At 40.5% G+C, this 20,039-nt stretch overlaps 1 protein-coding gene across 4 annotated transcripts in view; it reads left to right on the top strand.

The window, feature by feature from the left end:
• Window positions 1-7,112: 7,112 nt before the first annotated feature.
• LOC102799137 (CUB and sushi domain-containing protein 3-like) overlaps window positions 7,113-20,039 on the top strand; it is a 238,547-nt gene continuing 225,620 nt past the window's right edge. For all 4 annotated transcript variants that reach the window (XM_087848045.1, XM_087848043.1, XM_087848044.1 and 1 more), the window contains exon 1: window positions 7,113-7,627. In XM_087848045.1, the coding sequence (XP_087704171.1) occupies window positions 7,450-7,627 (178 nt within the window). In that variant the 5' untranslated portion in view covers window positions 7,113-7,449. The remainder of the gene's footprint in view (window positions 7,628-20,039) is intronic.

Genomic DNA, 20,039 nt, shown 5'->3' with positions numbered 1-20,039 from the left:
CCACACCTTTAAACTATAATTTCCAGTGACATAAAGTGTGTGCAAACAGGTGTTTATGTTCAAAGTCATATGAATAGAACAAACGAAATAGCTTTTCATCAACCTTTGTAATCATAGCTTTATTTAATGTTTGTTTAAGTATGAAGTGACAGCTTGGTGACGCAGTGGTTAGCACTGTTGTCTTTCTGGAACAACAGGAAGAAGGTCCTGAGTTTGAATCCAACGGAGGTCGGGGCCTTTCTGTGTGGAGTTTATATGTTTGCCTGGGTTCTTTCCGGGTACTCTGGCTTTTTCCCACAGTCCAAAGAAATGCAGTTAGTGGGGTGAGATTAACTGGTAATTCTAAACTACCTGTAAGTGTGAATGTGAATTCAAATGGTTGTCTATTTGTCTCTCTGCGTTAGCCCTGCAATAGACTGGTGACCTGGCTTTGTTGAACACTCCAAAATTAATGTACATCCATATGAGATAGTAATTGTGTATAATTAAGCTTTGCCTGGCGTCTATGGAAACTAAAACATGAATTTGAAGCAGCTTCAGAAATACGACCAATTTTTTGCACAACTTACTCTAAAGCGGGGGGTGGGGGGCAACAGAAATCCTGTAGAGGTAAAATCTTTCTTTTTTTCTATCGGTATAGAAAAAACTAAGCTAATAAAAAGGTTTCTGGCTTCAAGGTTTTTTTTTTTCTTCCATCTCTTTTGGCCATTTCACCAGAACATGTTCAGCTGCCACCTGTTGGATTTCAGGCACAGATGATTTGTGTCTTTGCAAAATGTCCTAGTTTGTTTTCTAAATTTACCAACATTTACACACACTTAATTTGTCAAAAACAACACATGGCTTCACTCAACATATACAGTATATGCATGCATCAGATCCCTAATTAAATCACCATTCATCTACTACTGTGACATCTAAAAACAAACTGTTGTTAACTTAAGTTCACGTCTACATAATGTTATGGTTTCACAGAGCAACCTGATTCTAAGAGTGAATACATACTGTATTCTAACATGTATGTTTCTGTTCTCATGTTTTATATTATTTTATTATTGATTTTGTTCAAACAAGTTTTCAAATATAAAAAATGTTAATGTATTGAAGACGCTCATACATTAACAGTAGGTGGTATTTTAAACTGTCAAGTATGATTCAACAGCCCAAACTCCCGCTGTACATGTTCTGCTTTTTATACATTGCCCAGTTGCTATCACCATATTATTTTTCCACTTTACATTCATTTTGTAATACATAAATATTAATTTTGTCTAATAAAAAAGGGGGAAGAGTTATTAGAAGCTGATGGAATATCACATCATGTTTCTCGCTGAAGGCAAAGCAGTGCATTTCTAGGCTGTTGTTTCACTGTTTCACTTACCTGAGAACACACAGCAGCCAAGTCAAGGTGAAGATGGGTAAGACAAAGGCAATGACAGCTGAGGAGTGAAATGTGTTCAAGAGCAAAAGGATGAGTAGATGGCATCGAGAGCGTCAGCTCTAACAAGATGTCCTTGAACCAGCACTTGAAACGGGATGTGCTCATTGCCTCAGGAAAATCATTCGCCTACAAGGAAAGTAGATACTCGATTTGCCTCAGCTCTGCAAAAAGTACTATCCACAGAATCGCATATGTCACAGTGAGTGTTGGACCACACCCATAGTCAAACTTGGCTTTCAATTTGTTGTCAGTTACACACCTGTAAAGGTTCGTGACTGTATCTTTCAGTGGTTGAATGCTATTGTGCTGGCAAAATCTGTCTAGAAAATGACAGAAAGACAGACAGATAAACACCTGCCAAAGCACTTAAAAACCATCTTTGTTTTAGCTTCCACTGCAGCAGGTGTCTCCAAGAGCGCACACACAACTCTATGCCCACTTGTAGCTGGTTGCCGGCACATTTTTATACACATGAGTCTGGCATGCTCAGGCACACAGAACATTATATTATACAGACTGTAGAATTATGCCTTTGTGTGTGTTTGTGTGTAATGTCCCAGTGTGATGCTTACACCACTTAGGAATGAAGCTTTGAAGTACTTTGAAATTATGGTGCAACAGATTGCAGTTGTTGTACTTAAGAAATGCAAACAGTATTTTAAAGGAATTCAAATGGGATGTTTTCTTTTCAGCAAGAACTTTGGCAAAGAAACGCATTAAAAAGCCTCATAATTGCAGTTGGAGCATAAATTGTCTATGTTAAAGGTGTTATTTTAGCATCACAACACCTTAATAATCAAAGTTAAGTCTGATATTCTGCAGTGTGATTAGCCTTGGCTGTCATGAACACATCTTGTGGACCGTCAGAAAAACCTCTCACTCTATAATCCCAGTGTATAATTAATGCTCTTGGCATATTTCCAAGTCTCTGATACACACCTTTTTTCCTAAAAAAAAAAGTGTTTAACTCATTTTTTTCTCAGTGGAGTGGATCAAAACGCTAGCGTTTGCTTATTCTCTCCTCCTCTTTCTCAATCAGCAAATTTTCCCTTTGATCTTTTATTCATATGATTAAGTCTGTGTATCACCAGACTCTTCATTTTACATTTCAATATATGATGAGACCATCTTTGAAGTAGGGTCTGCTGCAGTGGAGTGACTTTGGCGAGCAACTTTTTTTCCCCTTCATTTTTTTCTGTCTGTAGTGTTGCCAATTATTGCCAACTTGGAAACATTTTCCATCGTGTTAATTATCCATTTTAAGTAGTTTGACCCTGAGTGTAAACACACACACCCACAAACAATATGCATGTTTTTCATCTTACATGTAAAAAATAAAATACTCCGATGCTCCAAGGCACCCTATTCCCTATATTATATCATTCTTGTATCACCAGAAATATGTTATCTCTTTCATGAACACATATTTTTTGTATCCATTTAGATTCAGTATTCATTACATTTCCCTTTTTACTGGTGCTTCTGTGCTCCCTCACATGTATTTTTCAATTGCTTATTATAATGCTTTACCCTTGCGCCTGCGTCTGTCTTTTTTCCCCCAGTGCCAACAACCTCAATTCATCCTCCCTGCCCTCCTTTGCCTGTTTGCCCTTCCTTTCTCTCACTCTCTTATAGTCACATGTCTTTTCTATCACTCCCCTTTATGTTTGACACCATTCCTAAATCAATACCTTTAACCCTTCCTCTCTCTCAGCACATTGCCACCCCCAAGCTGCCTCTGCCTCTCTTGTCCTACTATTTCAGACTTTTCCTCAGAAGATAAAAGGTTTAAGAATGTTTAATGTCAGATGTGTGAACAAAGCACATGAGCAGGCTCAGTCAGCCAGGATTTGACTGAAACCTATATAAAGCCTAATGAGGGAAAGACAAAATGTGGTAAACTTCGATGTAATAACAAGACAAAAGTGGTAGGATTTGACAAAGGTGAGAAAGGAGGGAGTGTGAATACGTGTAAGCAATAGGCTGTGTAGGGGAAACGACAAAATATTATGTAATTCATATTTTATGAGGCTTTTTCTTCAACTAAAAATGGATCAAAATTGTTTTGATGTGTTTGATGTTGCTTTTTATCCATATTTATTCAGACCATGTACCATGACTCATAGCTCACAGTGTTGCCCTGAGCTAAAGTGCTAGCATTGCACTGATGATGATCTTGCTAGGCATGTCAGTGAAACTGTCAATGCATATTTTTGTCTCTGTACCACCATGTAACCTGATACAGGATTAGGCGTGAAGGTTTGTTTTTCTTTAATTGCATGATTCACATGACACCGCACGACTGATTCTGCAGAAACATGCCTCTTTATAAACCCCGGCCTCTGTCTTTCACTTCCTCTACACCATCTACATCTCTTAGCACAGAAGCACTGGGATGTTGGCTGACTTTACAAAAGACATAAAAATGTATGCAAATGTACACATAAGCATGAATGGAAAGTTATAACCTTAGTCCCGCCACGCATTTTCCTCTTATTTTCGTTTGCTATGTGCATTTGTTTACCAATGGAAGTGTTGATCATGGGGTCCTCAGCTTTTATATGATATATCTGAATGTTAGTTCATTCTTAGTGCTCCATGAGCACTAAGAATGCTTAAAAAAACAAACAAACAAACAAAAAGGAATCCTGGTATGATTTTATTTGAGCCCCAAAAATACCCACTGTCACAGACATGGCAACTCTGATTCCATCTCTATCCCCTCTACCCTCTTACCCACATGCACACATATCTTCCCTCTACTCCTTTCACCTGCCCCACCTACCTTTCCCTCGCTGCTTGTGTACTGTAGGTGCACACCTAGAGCAATGGAGCAGCTGAACCCAGCAGTGGATTAGCGGTAGTGTGAGAGAGGCCAGATTCAGAAATATTCCTCTAGGGAAGTCAAGTCAGCTAATCCGACCCCAGTGCTTACTCTATCAACGCCCTCACAGCTGCACTTTGCCCCAGTACATACAGACACACATACACACACGCAAACAAAATACAACCCAGGCGTGAAGATCCCAACTTAGATGTGAATGCCAAGGCCTATACCACCACAATATGTGTTCATGAAAGCAGACACATACTGAAGGGTATATGCGTTACATGCACACAAGCGGTTTGACACTTTTATTCAAACATGTGCACGCACTCATGCATACACAGAATGCGGGATACGCTGCAATGGTAGAAATCCCCCTAACGAGGCCCCCTGTGGGAATGCAGGAGTCCTTTAACCTGTGTGTGACACCGAAATCTTTCCAGGTGTAATAAGAAAATGCTGAGCATACTCACTAGTACAACAACCTATTTGGTCCCTAAGAGTTAGAGCAGTCTGACTGGCTTTTTATTCAGCTGACTGATTATCTGGATGGTTAGTAAACTGGCCCCTGGGCTTCTTGTTCCAGTAGTAAGTACGTAAAGGTACCTTTAGCAGATGCCTTTGAACTTAAGTCCATAAATATTAGCACAAATGCGCCCCTATTCCCACAGAATACTCATCCATGCTCGCACAGATGTATGCAAGCACAGGAGGATGCATGTCCCATTTAGCATTTATGAACTATTAATACACAGAGGTGAGCACACACCCACAGATGCACACAAAAACAACAGGAGGATCAGGCAGGAGGCTGTCTGATTGCTCATCAAGCAGCAAGGACGAGCTGGCGAGAGGCATCAATACGACTGAAGCCCACTCTCCTGGGCCCACCTGTCGATTACAGTGGCGAAGACAAGCCGCCTAGTGCCTCAATGCATTCCCAGCAGCCTCTGTTGAGCCTGTAGACACCTGAAGAATTCTGATGCCAGGAGGGAATGTGGGACCTTCCACTTCACACTGCCAGATATGCAGCGGTTTTCCTCTGCAGCATAAACCATTGCGATAAACAACTCTACAGAGAAATGGAGCAAGGATACAAATCTATCGCTCATGTGGTAGCGATTCAGTTTGTATGGGGTAGAAAGAGATAGATTAATATCTAGCTGTCCACAGAAACATGTAGAATAAGATTTTCACAAAGAACTACAATACATTTCTTAGACGCACAATAAACAGGGAATAAAATGCAATTCGCGAAATACGATGGCGATAAAGTGTTACGGCTATTTACAGCACAAAAATCCCCAATAAATCTTGTAGAGTTGTAATTAGAAATCCTGATTCCCCACCATTTGGCCTGCAGAGCTGAATTATGTTTTTGCTGTTTATCTGGCTGAAGGACAACAATCCCATTGCCCTCTGCAGCCTAATAATTAGGGAAGATTAGAACAGGATCAAGCTGTTTTCCCCATTTGCTCTCCCAAGGGACTGAAGGGTTATGAGTGTGAAGTTCATCCTGTCTAACCTTGTACACGGAGACATGAAAAGAGATGACTATCATGATGCAGATTTAAACTTACTTGTCCCTTTCTTTCTCTCTTTCTTTCTTTCTTTCTTTCTTTCTTTCTTTCTTTCTTTCTTTCTTTCTTTCTTTCTTTCTTTCTCTCTTTCTTTCTTTCTTTCTTTCTTTCTTTCTTTCTTTCTTTCTTTCTTTCTTTCTTTGTATAAACAGTTTGAATGTGTTAAAAAGGTATTAATGTATGTATTAAGTATAAAATTAAAGTTTAATATTTTTGGACATGTCGTTTTAAATGATAAAAACATCAGTTGCTTTCCCTAACAAGGCGCTGGTTTTTAGTTTCAGCACCACGGACAGCTCTCTTACTCTACTAAAAGCTTCTTTCTTTTTTTTGCTTCTTCTTAATTTTCTTATGAACTTACCCTGCTGATTTGACCAAAATAAATCTAATCAATAAGGAAAGAAATATTGATTTTTATAGAGGTCATTGAAACTGCAGTTATTAATTGGGCCATGTTCAAACCGAAGTTATGCACAATTGATTTGAGTCCGATCTGATATCCAAGCTCTGTTCAGAGCTGCTGCTCTCACACAGTCGAAACTTGAGGGTGTTGGATGTTCACTGCAATCCAGGAAATGTGTCATAAATATAGGAAGCGAAGCTTTGTGTGTTGGAGTTAAACGCTCTCGAAGCAGCTCTATCCGAATGTGTTACAAACATAATGATGTTCATTCTATGTGCAATCACGGCCCCTCGCTTCACTGCTCCCCCTTTCCTGTCCGTTTCAAAGCAGAGGTCGGCGACTCTTCCGAAGCTAGATGGCAGAAGAGCCCCACTGCAGCTGAGCTGCGCTTTGCGCCGTCATCGTTCCATCTTTGCATTGCAAATTGCCCAACCCCATCACTCCCAATAACAGCTCCTCTCGATCTCCAAAATGAAAATCAGAGTTATGGTGGGATTGCCTACCAAGCGTATTTCTTTCATCAGCTCTCGGGACGGGATGCTGCCTGTCTGAGTCTCAACTAACACCCCCACACCCTTTCCACCTCCAACACACACACACACACACACACACACACACACACACACACACACACACACACACACACGCTCTCATTAATACAGTACGACTCTTTCTCAGTATTTGCATTCTTCTCATAAAGATACCTCCCTCCTTCTCCTTTGCCACCCACACCTTGCTGTTCCCACTTCATGATTTGTTACCCACACATCCGCCAAATCATACTTACACAGGACGCTCTCCCTCTCGCACCCTCCCCTTCCTGCTCCCACCGCCACCTCTCCTCTCTCACTCTGCCTGGCTCAATTGCCGATCGATAAAGCCAGCATTCAAACTGTAGACCAGACTCTTCTCCGTCCTCAGCCGGTTTTTAGGGATTCAAAGGGAAATATGTTGAACGACAGACACAAGAGCGCGCCAGCAGAGATCTTCGCACTTGATGCCCCTCTCAGCAGAGATGGTTGAGCCCTCGTCCAGGTTGCTGTGGTCCTATCCTAAAATTCAGTCTTGCTCACTTCTCTCCTATCAGCTGACGAAGCGCGGCGGGCGGCTCTGCCTGTTTCTCCTCTGAGAAGGGAATCTACTTAAACCCCCACAGAAAGAGAAAACTGGCCATAGGTTACATGTTTTAGTTGTGAACATGAAGGGGATTTACAGAGACGGATACTACGACGGATCTATTGAACTACGGGACGTTTTCAACAGGAGATGCGTTAAATGTGGCAGACGGGACTTTGTTCAAGCCAAAACGATGAGGATTAGAACGGGGATTGTTTTTTGGAACCTCGTCTTCTCACTGATGTTCACTTGTGTGAAAGGTACGAGCCACTGCCGCAATTCTCTGCATTTTCGAATGCGCTTGGTGTGCCTCGGTGTGTGTCTGCGTGCGCGCATGTGTGCGTGCGTGCAAGAAATCACAACCTTTAACGTTACAGACGTGCACATAATAGCCTACCTCGGCTCTCTGGATGGACTTTTAAGGGACGCATTTCGGCGGTTTTGCGCTCAATGCAGGCTTTGACAGAGTCGCTCAATAGATATTCTTGCGGTAGCCTACGCTTCTTCTAATAGCCTACGTGAGCTGCTTTGCTTAGTAGGCTAACTAGTGAATTGTTGAGGCGCAAGTGCACGCGCCGAAGATTGATCATGTTAAGAGATTTTGATTTTCTTTTGGGATAAAGCCGCGCGCATTTTATCGTTTCTGGGTCGAGTTTTTCAAGTATTTATGTGACATTTGCGTCAGGCCGGTTTCTCACCAGAAACGTTACTGAATCCATTCAGGGACCGAGGCAGGATAAGTGGTGTAGAACCAATTTGTTGGCAGGTATTTATCGAAGTTGCCAGTGCAGGCAGGTGTAAGGTGGGCTTCTTAGTATTCTGGTGGCTCTGTCTCTGTGTCTGACCATTTCAGTGCTCGATGTAGCTGGTGAGGTAACAGCTGCTTTAGTTTATTTTCCCTCTGTCTTCTTCTTATATGCATCAGTAAGATTTAGTCAGACCAACAACTGCACTAGTAAAATGCCACTTTCCCAGCAGTTTTCAAAATAAAGTCCTTAAAAAACGACTTTGAGCTCGATTGTGTCATCTCTCTGTTTTTATTTTAATTAGATTCATTCTGTTCACTCACTACAGCTTCTGTAAAAGTCAGTCAAAGCGACGAGTGCTTATTTAGCCCACTGCAATTAACATGTCCTCATCCGCTTTTCAATGGCACGTAAACATTTGCAGAAAGCAAAAATGAAATTCTCGTGCCCTTGCAGTGGAGTTACATGTCGAAACAGAAGTGTGTGTGTGTGTGTGTGCATGAGTGTGTCTGTTTGAGTACCACACACTACTGGGTGAAATTCTCATTTCTTACTAAAATCACACGCAAAGAGCGAAAGAGAGAGAAGCAAACAAAATACCCCCTCCCCAAACCCCCAAAATGTGTTACTTCTGAATGTCTTTGCGTAAAACACATTAACGATGTTTTATGCGTGTGACTGAATGGCTACCTATCTGTTGCATGCATGTATTTATTTCCGAATGTGGGGACTCACAGATATTAATTTACATGCAGATTGCTCGCCCTGTGAGTAATTCCAATGTCTGTCTCTTGGGGGTGGATGAGATGTGCAGCATGCAGAGTAGCAGCGCCCACCAAGAATGAGCCAAGTCGAGTGGAGCAGAGTCGGGCACAGTGCTGTTTCATCACCACCCACACTGTGGCAATGTCAAACCTTGAGGCCACTGCCAATCCTCCTAGTTCTGTTACTTATTAGGGAGACAGCCAGCCAGGAATTGGGGGAGGGCGTGGGGGGGAGGGAGAGGAGGAGGACGTGAGGAAAGGGGAGAAGGCCTGGATCTTCTTTTGGAAAAGAGTGGAGGAAATAGTGACACGGCGCAATGAGAGGAAGAAGAACTATGGAACAGTTGTTGTTCCTCAGCCTCTGACAGTTGACACAGTGTTTGCAGAAGTAAAAAGATATCTGCTAGATCTGGCCTGTGACTCACTTCTCCTTCTAAGATAATGATGCCATAAAAAAGACTCCTATCTGGCAGGGTTTGTACAACAGCACTTTTCTAGAGGTCCTTTTTCAGTGACTATAATTAGATTATTTTTGAGCCAGGATCCTGTCCTGGGTGATGCACAGTTCTGATTCTTAGGTATCTCCATCACCTGTCTAGATCTTGGCACTGTGCACATATATAGTGAAGTTGAATGAAAGTTTTGCAACTTGTTGTGCAGAACAGATACAATGTCACAATTTCATTTAAAAAAAAAAAACTCATTGCAGCAGTTCGATTAACTGTGGAAATTCAATGCAACTTGGTCATATCCTTGAAGAGAATATAATACTGCGTATACAAATTGAAGAGGATAAACTGTAGACATTGACATTTTTTTGTGGTGGTTTTAAAGATAAAGTCCTTAAAAACATGAAGAAATAGATGATCAAAATAACTGGTTCAAACACCAATTGAATTCCTTTGCGCTGACAATGAACAATCTGTCTCTCCTCCCTTGGGTACAAAAGCGGCCTTTGTCCGTTTCTTTATGGTTGTCGCAATGCGTTCATCGATCAGTGGACAATCAATATGTTCACAACAATAAATCTTCTGTACTTACAGAAGAAATGGATAATATCATGTGAATGTAAGTGGTGATGCTCTGAAGAACCAGACTGTGGTTATGTGCACAGCATGCTTCATCTGCCCCCTTTACTCGTATAGTGTTTATGATTATTAGAATAGTGAAGCAGATGGAAGCTGTTTCACTTTATATTCATACTTTTTATGGATTTAATTAATTTTCAGTGGTATTTTGCATATCAAGATCTGCTCAGACATTCATTTTTTGTTGTTTGGGTCTTACAAATGAAAATTAGGAAGGTGTGTCCTCATAGGAAGCTGAAGGGGCAAAGAGAGCACAGAGGCACTGGGCTGTATCGTGGACCCTTGAAAAGACAATGAACAATTAATGATTGCGAGCAGATTGTTGAAAATTGTCCATCTGTCGTGTGGCACTGCTTCTGTTTATTGTGATTACATTGTATTTCTGACATTTTCTTCTATCTATCACGTGTGTGTGTCTGTGTGTTTATTAAGTCTATACTGGGCAGTCTCTAATTATTGGTAATCAGGTGGGTTCTACACAGACTGTAATCTGGCCACTGAGCCCTTGATGAAGACTTTATCTCAATGTGATTATGTAAACAGGCTGGGAAGGCTGCTGGGGCTAATCAGGATTACAATTTGTCTGTGTAATTATATTCTATCTTGTGGGAATGCTGGGCATTATCCAACTGCCTCCAAGTTCCACAAAAATGGTCGAAGAAGATGAAGAAGTACAACCCATACAGTTCCAAAAAAGTTGGGATGGAGTTTAGTGTGTAAATAAATATGCAGTCCAGTGATTAACTAAATCATATAAACCTATATTGAATTGTAAATTGTACAAAAACATCATTTTATACTTGAAACGTAGGCATTTTTATTATTATTATTTAAATACTTATTGAACTTGTGCTACAAAAAGGTAAAGACCTGACAGAACATCTCATTGCTAATTAGGCTGACTGGCAACAGGTCAGTAAGATGATTACTGAAGGACATCCCAGACTGACTGTTTCTTTCAAATGTAAAGGAAAGACATTCTGGGCAAATTGTTTGACATTCCAGCATTTAATAAGATGTCTTTGTGCTATACTAAATTAAATACGAATATTAGATGACTAGCAAATCATTTTCGTCTGTGTTTGCTCAACTTTACAGAGTCCCAAAATTTTGAGGGGAAATAAAAAAGAGGATTTTACTTGGATGTGTTAATAAGCTCTTTTCCTGGATGATGATATGTGAACTTGGAACAGCTATCATTTTACGCTCTGGCTTTCTTATGTTTCTTTCAGTGCTGATATCTTAATGGATAGTCCAAGTGGCATACCAAAGTAATACTCAGTTCACCCACTGGCCGCTTGCTCGTGGCTTTAAGCCTGGGCCAAGCTCTTAGATGTTGCTGACAGGCCCCTGTGAAGCCTGGATATAGTTTGCTGCTTCTGATGAAGTCTGTTTTAATATAACTAGTATTCTTGGGGGAGATAGACTGGCAACATCTTGTATTCAGGAAGATAAACAGCTCACCGCTAGCTGAGATTGAATGCAATATGTTGAGGTGAGGCCAACTCTAATTGGCCAAACTACAAATTCAAGCTGGACCCTGTTGTGCACATCAGGTGCCATTTTAAGAGAGGATTAAACTCATAAATGTCTGGAGTTATACTTACTGAAAGAAACTTTTCATTTATTTAACAATATTCATGCATTTCTCTTTAAATTTGAAACAAATAAACCAAAAAAAGGAGATAAGTCATGGGAAAGAAATTTGGAAACAGTTGCAGTTGTTGGCCCTAGTTGGGAAACACTATTGAAAGAATTTTGCTTACACATCAATTAAAAGGTAATATTATAAGAGATGATATTCTGATCTTTGGTTATAATTACTGTTCTTAAATGTTTCTACAGTGCAGTATATTTTCAGTAGTACTAAATTCATAACACATGCATGTGTCTTCATGGATGTTCTTTCTCAGTGCCCACCTGTTTGTGTCTGTGGTTGTCAGCTGAAGTTCTGATGTGTGACAGGAGAGCACTGTCTGGGAAAATAAATGAGGCAATGTGAAGCTAACTATAAAGCTAGATTGCTCAGTGGCTGTTGCCCTGAATCTACAGCATGTTTTCTCAAATAAACTAAACCAATTTGCTACCAATGTTTACAATGTTTCGAAGGCAGCACATGGAGATTATATAATTCATGTACACAGACAGGTAGACCAAGAACAGGCTTTTCCCCTTTAGCAAATGAATTATTAGACTTTTCAAAAGGTAGCTTTGTGTTCTTTATATTTGGTCTCACAGAGGCTGTGCTTAATTAAACAAATTTCTTGTAACAAACTACGAGTGGCCTGTCAGTCTTACTCGATGTCAAATATCAGTGGCAAAGACACACAAAAGTATGTGTCATAATTAAGGAACTGACCTCAATAGTTCCTTGAGTTCCTTGAACTGACCTTAATAATTATGATTAAGGAACTGACCTCCCAGCCCATTGTTCCTTCAGTGGGCTGGTTTCAGTCATTATGCAAATGTACTGTTTATAAGATTGGGGAAACCTGCAGTCAGCTGAGACTGAAGAAGTCACTTGGATGAGTGACGAAACGTTTCTCCCAGAAAACGCTACGTCCAGATGAACAGAATCAACTTTTGGAGATTTATTTTCCTGGATGATTGAGAATGCATCAAGACGTTCTTTTTATCTCAAAAATAAAGTCTCTTATCCAGTGTTACAGGTGAGAAGACACAATAAGGCTTCTGCTGTGCATAGTGAAACAACCCATTGATCAACTAATAAGAAATTCAGGGTGTCATGCTGTTTGCCTTAGCTTTTTGTCCTGGCCTGTAGAGTTGCATTTCTTTTAAGCAGTTATTCATCCATTTCCATATCTGCACATATTGGGTTTGTTTTTTTGTTTGTTTGTTTTAACTTTGCCTGTTTAACATGGTTTGTCTGGTTTGTCCAAAATGCTTCTTCTTTCAATTTTCTCCATTGAACCAGGACTCGCTTTTTTCATAAAAGCATTAATAAGTCATCAGTTAGGTCCATTTAAAACACAACTTAGGTTTTAATATGCTGCAAAACAAAGACCTTACAAGGCGGCAGCTCAGGCTGAATAAGAGTTTTACATAGAAAAGATAAGTGGCCAGATAAAAAACAAATTCTTATCCTGTGCGTCTTTCTTATGTCTCTTCGGGAAAAGTGAAGTGTTGATGTTATTGTTTGTTTGGGAGATTGGAGGCTTGAGCGACAGGCATCCTATTAGATGTGTTGTTGGCTCACAGTTTTGTGTTGTACAGCAACTCTCACAGCGGTGGTCTGGCATCAGGTGCAATATGCCTCAGTAGCTCTTTGAGGATCTACTGGTGTCTAGCCATAAAATACCATATCTGCTGGGAAGTAAGTAAAGCACGATGAGCTAGAGTAGTAGTTATTAAACTAGGCCACACAGACACACAATCGCTGTTATTTCTGTACACAACAGGGTGTGTTCATACTTATGCATGTGCCAGCTGGGATTCAGCGTGACAGTCTATTTGATTTGGCCATTTTTCACCTGAGTATGTGTGTGTGTGACCATGCACTTATGCATGTGCCAGCTGTGTTTCAGTGTATTTGATTTTACTATTTTTCAGCTCAGTGGTTGGCAATTCAAAATCGCCGAATGTAATACTTCACAGCCCTTTCCCAAATTGCAGTGACACACTCATGAGGTAATAGTGATTCTCTAGGAAGCCTCTTTTCTGTTTTTGTTGTAGGGAGCCCATTTCCCTTTCATCAAGCATGCAGACAAGCGTAGTGAGGGACTGCGATAATGCACATTCTATCAATATGAAATGTAAAGGTGCAGTACAGCCACGCAGATAACATCCTTCTTTTTGAGGACATCAGTCTAAGATTCGTGTCTACTAAAATCGCTGTTCTGGTTATGGTGAAGAAAAAAAGACTCTCTCTTTTTCACGCAACACTTTAAGTCTGTAACTCAGAGAACAGCTTTTGATAGCTCTAAGAGAAAAGTTCATGAAATTGGATAGCAGACCTTCAAGATTCATGATCCAGAGGTATAACAGCAAACAAGCAACAAAAAGAGAGACAGGAGAGAGACTCTCTCTCGCTCACACACACACACACACACACACACACACACACACACACACACACACACACACACACACACACACACACACACACACACACACACATGTATTCTCACATATATCTCTGTTCTTTTCAAAAGCTATGATCATTGAAGAAATATGCTATAACAGTTGTACAGCAACCACTGAATGACGACGGCCACTCGGTCAAACACCAACAGGTTTCAAAAATACCCACAATACCAGCAGAAAATTTAGTACTAAAATTTCCACTTAAAATATCCATAGATGTGCAGATTTTGCACTTGTGATGTAACTGTCCCAACCTATTATTTGGTGTGTCGCACAAAGCAATCTCCCCACTGGAACACTCAGTAAACATACTAAGGTTTAAGGTCATTGCTGATCCCCAATAAATCAAGTGCAGCTTTGATCCTGGTGTCTGCAGCTATATTTGGCTTTCGTTTTTTGCATTTTGTGAAAGAGTCCCTTCTGTTTGGATCACAATATTCAAAACGCTGCACATGAAAATCCCAGCCTCAATTAGCTTGACAGTGCAAGATTTAAAATCAGCACTCTGAATCATCAGCACCGTGTTACACAAGGTCCTGATGATTCTGTGGTTTGTAAAGGTTACGGAAGCAACAGCAATACAGGGACTTTGCAGCAAATGAAGTCTATGAGGATATTTGTTGACCTTTGCTTTGCTTTGCTTGGAAAGACCTCCTTCTTTACAGTCAGTGCTGTGTAACAGGCCTGATGGATATCTTTATAATGGCTGATTCACCGTTAAGGTCGGGTGCAAATCAATGCAGGTTTTTTTTGTGCTAAATTTGATGGCTAGGGGAGGTGCTATGGCCTTCCCCATCCATTGTATTAGGCCATCATCGTGAACAATGATGAAATGCCATCCAGACCAAGAGCTGTCCTTGACTAAGCATTCACTACAATCATTCATGAGGAAATGGAGTATCAAGCAAGCAGAGAAATTACATCAAATACATGTGGGGGGAAAAGCACGAGGTGCACAGCCGTCTTAAGTATCTTTATGTTTAGAACACAGTTGTGCATGTTTATGCACTGCAATTGTTTTACAATGTCTTGCAACAGTTGCAAACATTTCTAAGTTGCTTTTGACAAGAAAAGAAGAAACCAGTTCCCCTCTTCCATCTGTAGTTTCGCATATGTGGGGACAAATGTAAGTCGCTTTGTTTCAAAGCATCTGCCATACATTTGAAATGCAGTGATGCACTCTGACATTGTCTGACTTTGTTTGTGTAGCATACTTTCCGCTGACACTTTTGTCCTTTAACAATGCCTAGTAGAGACCTTTATCCAAATGTTGCGCTGCAGTGTGTGCCCTTGTTCTTCTTTTTATTTTTTTCCCTCGACACCTTTTAGAGCGACATGCAATTGATGAAGAGCAAATCTGCAAAGCATTATACATTGTTTCTCAGTAACTGATGCCACTTTGAGAATAATGTGACATTTTATTCCATTAACGAAAACGCTCACACACCTGTGGTGCTCATGGAGGGGACGAACAACATTTCTTTCAGCCTACACTGAAAGCCACTAATTAGAACACAAAAGGATTTATTTCAATACTACACTGATTGCTGAAGCTTTTTGTTAGATTAGATAAATTTTATTGTCATGTGCAGCCTGCCACATAAAACGGACAAATAATACACAGTCAGTAAAATAGAAATACGAAACAATAGACAGCAGATAAAGTTAATAGACTTCAAGGGCAATATAGCAAATGGAACACAATAAATTTGCCAAACTAAAGGCCGCGCTCTTTCATCAGAATGCAACAGTTTCACTGCATGGGGAGAGAAGAGACTCTGTGTAGCAGTTAAATCTGCCCTGCTGGATCCTGAAGCGACTACGGTGCAGGTTAAACTATGCTTGTTTATTTTCTGTGCCTATTTAATGATAGTCTGTTCAAAAATAGTCAATTGGGATGGGCAATCTCTCATACCCATCAGCAACCATCCATTACCCAGTGGCCTGTTTGTCACTCATAATAATGCGGATGGCAGTAAAATGACTGCTCCTCCCCTCTCCTGCTGCACATAATCACTGCTCTTTATGGCCCAATACAGATCTGCATTAATGGCGGAGGACAACATATTGGCTGTTTACTCGTTCATGGTGCACCAATCATTTCATACACCAGTCCATGTACTGAAAAGCCAAAAGTGCTGTCTCTCATTTTCCTCCATGCCTAAAGTAAATCTTAAATAACCCACTTAGCATGCAACAAATTTGTTTAGCCCTTGAAAATAATAGGATATTCTCGATGATGCATAATATATTTTGTTTACAAAATCAATCTTATTTTTCTTCCCGTGGTTCATTAACTGGTTCATTCTGCCCCAAATCTCTGTGCTCACTACACAAAAGGAGATTACATTCAATAGTTCTGTCTCACCCTTTTCCTTTAGTGAGAAGCACAACAAGGCCAACAACAAATATACATATGCATACTCAAACACGCGCACGCACCCACACGCACATAAACAGAAACAACAGCACATACTCATTGCACCCTTAATTTAGATTGACAGATACCTTCGGAAATCTCATCAGAGCTGCAGACAACTGCCATTTGTCTGTCTTTGTCTTGCACAGCAAGTATAACAATCTGTTATCAGTTTCAAAAGTGTGGTGTGAAAAAATGGACCGTACTTGTGTGCACGTCCAAAAGGCTAGGGGTAAATGTAAGCATTTGAGGAACAGCTGGGGCCATTCTTGAGATGTCTGTCAGGCTGCCTGGCCGCCTGCTGAGGCCACTGTTTCTGCCAGACTCATGCATTATGATACTGATTCATATTTTTCGGAACCATATTTTCCCTACTGTGCAATCACAGCATGTTGCTAATTTGGTTTCTCATCACAATTTCTGAACATTTTTGCAGCGTGGCACTAACATGGGGTCAGTGGAAACTCTGGGGATTGCCTTTCACAATTGAAATGATGATGGAGGTTAGAGCAGGCAGTTGAGCGGTCACAGCAAAATTCAAGGATGAGATACTGTTGGTCTAAGTGATAAATTAATTTAGTGCGTGTCCTCTCTCCTGTACAAGGAAGCGCATGTTGTCGTTGCATTTTCCTTTGAAGTAACAAGATGAATGCTTACAGTGTTCTTTTTATAGATGCGGCTTTTATGGAGCTGACAGCGCTTAACATATTACAAGCTTGTATGATTCACAGCATTGAAAAAGGGGATTCTAATTCATTTGGGGGGAAAAAAGGGGGGTTGAAACAAGGGAGCCAATAGATATGGGAGTGGGGATGAGATGTAGAGTTGCTGAGAAGAAAGGAGATAAAGAACAATTCTTGGCAGAGGGGAAAGTGAATTAAAAAAGGCAAATAAGACACACATAAGTAGGAGAAAAATTGTAACACAATGGTGGAGAAAAAAAATAACAAATGGCGTGAGACAGTTTTGAGAGTTGAAGCAAGGATAATGACAGATGAAAGGAATACATAAAGCTGAGGAGTAGAAAGTGGGAGATAAAGGTAGAAAGAAGGGGGGGGAGGAAGATATCTTGGCAGTGAGCATCTGTTCTGTCATCCCCAGGACATCACAACAATCAGCCACACAAACACTTCTAAGCAGTTCACACAAACAGCTTTACTCTGAATAGTTTGCGACATTAATCATCTAATGCTTGACAAACATAGAAATAATTCAAGGACAAATAGAGCTCTTTTGGGTGGCGGGTACAATACAGAGGCAATAATAGCAGACTTTTACCATTTACAGGTTAGTTTATCAAAGACCAGCACAAAACGTACAGGCTGCTTCACTTTTATGTTATTCTTCTGTCCAACACGCTGTTAACACACAGGTACAAAACTGTGTGCTGCCTTTCCATAGTTCAAGTTTAGTTTACTTTTAAGCAGTCGTAGTTCTGTAGCACTGATGTAAGCTTCTGTCTCTATCCATCTCTATATATTTTTACTCGACTGTCTTACAGTCTCACTCGGCCCAAATCAAATCAAATGTCAGCAGTATTCTTTTTGTTATAACATTTAAAGAGGTACCCCAGTGATTTAGGAACACAAAGTGAAACATCAAAGCACCAGAGAACAAGATCTCCTGACTTTCGTCCACAGCATAGGTCAAGTTACAAAACACTGAAACCTACCACATTTCCCATAATGCAACTTAATAGCTTATTTTAAAACAGTAAAGGGGCTGCTACTTATATAGTGGTGTTCTATTTGCTTGAACAATTAGAGATGAGATAAGATTTATTAGTGCAACAGTTGGGAATTTCACACTATAACACCAGCAGAGTGGACAAAGCAGCATAACCTAACAACAGTAAGGCCATCTATACTACAAGCCTCATTCTCCCATTCTCACAAGCTCGTTTTTCTATGCTTAAGTGCTTTCTGTCTAACAGTCACACTCCGATGAACGCATCAGCAGCAACTCCGGGTTCAGTATCTTCGCCCAAGAATACTTTGTCATGCAGACTGGAATATCCAGAGATCGAATCACCAACCATCCGATTAGTAGACAACCTGATCTACCTCCTGAGCCACAGCCACTTCAGAAATACTTTAATCCCACCAACCATTCTCACTATGTTATTAGATCTATTCTAGTCACAAGTTTTAGTTTTAGTTTTCTTTGGGTTTGAGTCATGTCTCCAATGTTTCTGTAATGCCTGCCTTTCTCTTATGCCTTGGTTCTTTTTCATTTTTGTCTTGTTTAGCATTAGTATTCTTGTTACGATTGGCTATTTCCTGTTTTACTGTGAGGGGCTGTTTCTTTTTTTGTCCTGTGTACTTCCTGTCTGTTGTGCCCTGATTCCTTGACTGTTTTCGCCTCCTCGTTGTTAATTGAGCTACCATGTGTTCCTCTACCTGCTGTTTCTCATTAGTAATGCTGCACTTCCTTTTGTCCTCACTGAGTAATCTCTCTGTTTAACTGCATGGATCCTGTTTATTGATTCATGGATTTATTTGGATTCCTGCTTTCTTAACTGTTTTTGACTTTGTTATTTTGTGCCTGTTTGTGTCAGCCATTAAAGTTTTATTTTTCAGCCGTAAACAACCAGAAACAGACTTCATGAGGGTGGTTTGAGGCCCTAAGATCTTCTAATGAGCCCTGTGGTCACTGCCTGGCAATGTGGAGCCCACCTGGCATTTGCTATAGAGTACCAGAATTGGCAGGTCCACCGCTGTGCCCTGTGCTTTTCACATGAGCACCCTGAGCAGATGACAGAAATGAAAGCGTCTGGAGAAAAGGCAGAGAACATTATGATGTCTGTCACATCGTTCAGCATGATCGGTGATGGTGGTCCATGCAGGGACTTCTACTGGCTAGGCAGCTTGACTGCCTTTGGGTACTGGGATGGAATGTTTGGGCCTATTCTAAGACACTATGTTGGTGCAGTGGGTTCTGGGTTCCTCCTGGTGAATAGCAATGCCCAGCCTCATGTGGTGAGAGTATGCAGCAGTTTCTCAAGAATGAAGGAACTGATAGCATTGACTGGTAGCCTGACTGAAATCCAATAGGACATCTCTGGGACATTATATTTCAAGCCAACCAATGCTGCAAGATTGTACCTCAAAGTGCAGTCATGCTCTGGTCCCTGACATTGTCAGGCATGCATTGTGTACATGAGGGCCATACAAACTACTGAGTAACATTTTGAGTTGCTATAATTAAATTTTGGCAAAAATGGACTAGACTGCCACATCACTTTTTCTCTTTTTTGGGGGGGTTGTTTTTGAATTCAACCTTCTGTAGGTTGATCATTTTTATTTCCATCAAATGATATAACACATTACCCAGTCTATATCAGTAAAGATATATTTATATATTTTAAACAATGCATATTCCACTCATGGCAGGACCTCTTTGAATACAGCATAGGCAAATTACCCAAACTTTATGTATAAAATTGAATAGCCTTTTAAACAAACAACGCATGTCTTTTTCCTGTCAATAATTCTGTGTAAGACTAAGCTTGTAGACTAAATGGAATGTCACAGAACATTATGTTAATTTTA

Source organism: Neolamprologus brichardi, chromosome 11 (genome assembly GCF_056152115.1).
Source record: "Neolamprologus brichardi isolate AB-2024 chromosome 11, ASM5615211v1, whole genome shotgun sequence".
Classification (NCBI taxonomy): domain Eukaryota; kingdom Metazoa; phylum Chordata; class Actinopteri; order Cichliformes; family Cichlidae; genus Neolamprologus; species Neolamprologus brichardi.
This window is presented reverse-complemented; position numbering and strand designations above follow the sequence as displayed.